Genomic DNA, 3,416 nt, shown 5'->3' on the forward strand with positions numbered 1-3,416 from the left:
AGGTGACAACAGGAGGTGGAGGTGGGGGAGTGGATTGAGAAGAGTCAAGTAGAGGGTATAGCAGGAGCTAAGGCCTTTGGGAAACAGGTTATAAATCACAGCAGAGCAATGGCAGAGTGAATTTAGACTTGTATGAGACAGCAAAGTAGATGATTTGAGGCTTTAAAATGGTTTTGAGCCACACTTAGAGGTTTAACTAATGTGGGAGCATGTAGATTGGTAGAGCCACAAAATAATAATCAAAGGTAACTTGCAGGTTTGCTACAACGTAAAGCAGCTTATTAAAATCAGGAAGCTTTACATATAGAACAATTTTAATAGACTTATTTTTCGTTGTCTCAATAAGCAAGAATCTTTTAATACTGCAGTTTAAAGCATAAAAGACTCTTACAGGGATTAAAATCCTTTATTGTCCTCTTGACCCAGAGTGGAGGCTGGAGGGCTCAGAGATAAGCCTGCAGAAAAAATGAGCCACAACTCATGAAGTGACATCTCTTGTCACTGGGACCATTCCCAAGCACAGCCCTGCGTAATGTTGCACATTCCACAGCTTGCCCAAAGGAGCTTGCCCTTATGTGATATTGCTACTGGTTTTAGGATAGAGATATATTGCCCATAATTAACCTTTATTTCCCTTTCTGATGACCTCTTTTGAGCCCTGTCCCTTCTGGCAAGGTAACCCACTGCAGCAAGCATCAGTTATGCCCAGACCTGTCTTGTCAAACATGTGCAGAAAGAAAGGGCAATCACAACCTTCAGGTCACCCCAGAACAAAAGCATTTTGGTCAAAGAACCAAAAATCACTGGAAAGATCGCACCAGACCAACTTGAAAGACATCAGATGTGAGAGGTCCAATAAGCTATAAGCTGCGAGACTCAGAACCCTGCCCTGATGCCCATTCACGATGATTTCTGTGAAACGTTACATATCCACCATCTCCCTCAATTTACCTCCTAGTACACACCTAGAAAGCTGTGAATTCCTCTTTCCAGGAGCCTACCAGTCACCACTTGCTCCTTGCCAGAGTAGCCAAGGCACAGCTTTCCCCTTTCGCTTGCATGCAGCCTCTGCATGGCAGGGCGGCATTCTGCCTCTGAAGAGGAGGAGAGGAAGACTGAAGAAGGCTGCCGCTGAGGAGGGCCTGTTTAAGGGAGGATGCACTACAGGGGTTCCCTGATTTCCTTCCGTTGTCTGGCCCAGCTTCCCAGGAGACAGGCGTTATGTCCCAGCCACTCTGCACAGAAAAGGCGCCCACGGCTGAAGCATGAGAGCGCAAACGGTGCAAAAGCCTTGTCTCGCCCCACAGGCTATGTGCCTTTTACAAGTGAGGTGCCATCTGCTGCTCTGCTCAACTACTAGACGCACCCGCAGCTAGATACGTCTCTGCTCTCAGAAGTCAGTGCACCTCTCAAAGCAGGCGTGTAGGTTTTGCACCATGTCCCATCAAGCCTTCACCGCACTTTGTCCTCTGGTTGCTTCTGACGGCAAGACTACTGACCAAGTGACTAGGCTAGGTTTCACTACATTCTCTTTCCAGGGTTCGGATTCGGCCTCTAGCTGTAGAAGAATCTCAAAGACCCCAGTCAGGAGATGCAGGTTATTATTATAACTGAGGTGGACAATGTTGTTAAAGGCTGGTGGTAACAAGTGGTAGGTAGGAGACAGCGAAAACGGATGCAAAAAATTTAGGAGGAAAAAATTAAGCAGCTGTGAATTTGGGGCTGAATAGATCTTCTGAGATGCTCGCCTGTTGATGGGTGGGTCAAACAGTTCGACCTTTGGCACCATGTTCCTTGTGAGTCCCTGGTTCCAGCTCTCAGACCCTAGCCACTCATGCTCAGAATTCCTTGAATCAAGGGGCCTGGGCAGAGGCTTCTGAAGGGTCCTCTGTCACTTTTGGTGTCGAAGGCCTCTTGGCAACAGAGACCAGGCTGGAAGAGGGCAGTCAGCCCAGAGACTTCATGGACAGAATAGAGACAAACTACAGGCTACCTAGTCAATTCTCTTTTCCTGGTGGCTCCTGGTCCCGTACCCTCACCAACACTAGTTAGTCTTTCTGGGCTGGCTTGGTGACATTTTCAGTTATTTTGGATGGATTAGATTTCGTGAGTGGTGAAAGAGAAATCCTCTGGTTTTCCTTAAGTTACATTCACAGACCTCTGGGCTAATGTGTTTTCTTCCAGATATGATGCTGAGAAGTGGAGGAAAGGGCAGTGGGGAGTCCTCTTGGTCTGGATCAAGAATCTCACCTCTCAGCCTCTTCCCTGACGAAGCTTGCATCCGGTCCAAGGTGCTTCCCTTTCCCAGAGCTGCCCTGTCTTACCTGTCATCTTCTCTTTGTCCATGGTGCCTTGTCCTCTATAAAGAAAGCCTGGGTGATCGGAAGAAAACTATATGGGTGGGTCGGTGTGTGGGTGTGAGTGAGGAATGAAGCTTGAGGCACTGAAGCCATTAGAAATAGAATTTTATTATTATGCATATTATGCAAAGTAGGACCCTGACAAGCTGCCAGGAGAATTTCCCAAACAAATCATGCATCCCTGTATTACAGGCACCAAATCAAAGTAATACATCCAGAACAATGAAATTCAAATTCAGAAAGCAGAGTATCTCAGAAGACTGCCAGATCCCCAATCCTTTCCAAAAGACTCTGGCCAACAGCTCTGGACCAGTCAGGTCTTATTCATGGCGGCGGAGTCTGGATCTAATGCCGGGTCACAGTTAAGTCACGGTGTATCTTGACGGAGGTGTAGACTGTGAATGCTGGACAGCAGTACTGCTTCTTGGGAAGTAATAGCTGATAAAATTGTCAAGGAAGATAAATACATTTCATCCATTTAAAAGCAGCTTTATCAAACTACTAGTTCTCTCGTTTACTGATTACTGAAATGACCATTTCAGCAGCAGAATGCTTTAATGCCACTGCACCGCATCACAAGTACTCCTAGGACGGTCAGCAGTTACAGGGCTATCAGCACCCTATATACCAAACCCCTTTGATCCTGCTCGACTTTGCAAGAATATGGAAGATGGCTGCTCTATGAAGTTTTTATAGTGACTTAAACATCTTACAAATAATCATCATGACCCAAACCATGGTATTTTCAATCATCTCATATACATGTAAAAGTTGGGCATTAAATATGCAAGAATATGGAAGACGGCTGTTCTGTGCTCGACTTTGCAAGAATATGGAAGACGGCTGCTCTGTGAAGTTTTTATAGTGACTTAAACATCTTACAAATAATCATCGTGACCCAAACCATGGTATTTTCAATCATCTCATATACATGTAAAAGTTGGGCATTAAATACGGAAGACTAAAGAAGAACGTATGCATTTGCATTAGTGCTGACAAGAATGCTGGAAGTACCATGGACTGCCAAAAGAACAAGCATCTGTCTTGCAGGTACAG

The 3,416-nt window shown here is 45.5% G+C and overlaps 1 protein-coding gene across 1 annotated transcript in view; it reads right to left on the reverse strand.

The window, feature by feature from the left end:
- Positions 1–2,448: 2,448 nt before the first annotated feature.
- Positions 2,449–3,416, reverse strand: part of CHD1L (chromodomain helicase DNA binding protein 1 like) — a 50,452-nt gene continuing 49,484 nt past the window's right edge. The window contains exon 21 of the mRNA XM_045283710.1: positions 2,449–2,798. Within this exon, the coding sequence (XP_045139645.1) occupies positions 2,723–2,798 (76 nt within the window). The 3' untranslated portion in view covers positions 2,449–2,722. The remainder of the gene's footprint in view (positions 2,799–3,416) is intronic.

Source organism: Echinops telfairi, unplaced genomic scaffold, assembly GCF_000313985.2.
Source record: "Echinops telfairi isolate 266 unplaced genomic scaffold, ASM31398v2 ScPeMD7_7466;HRSCAF=8504, whole genome shotgun sequence".
NCBI lineage: Eukaryota > Metazoa > Chordata > Mammalia > Afrosoricida > Tenrecidae > Echinops > Echinops telfairi.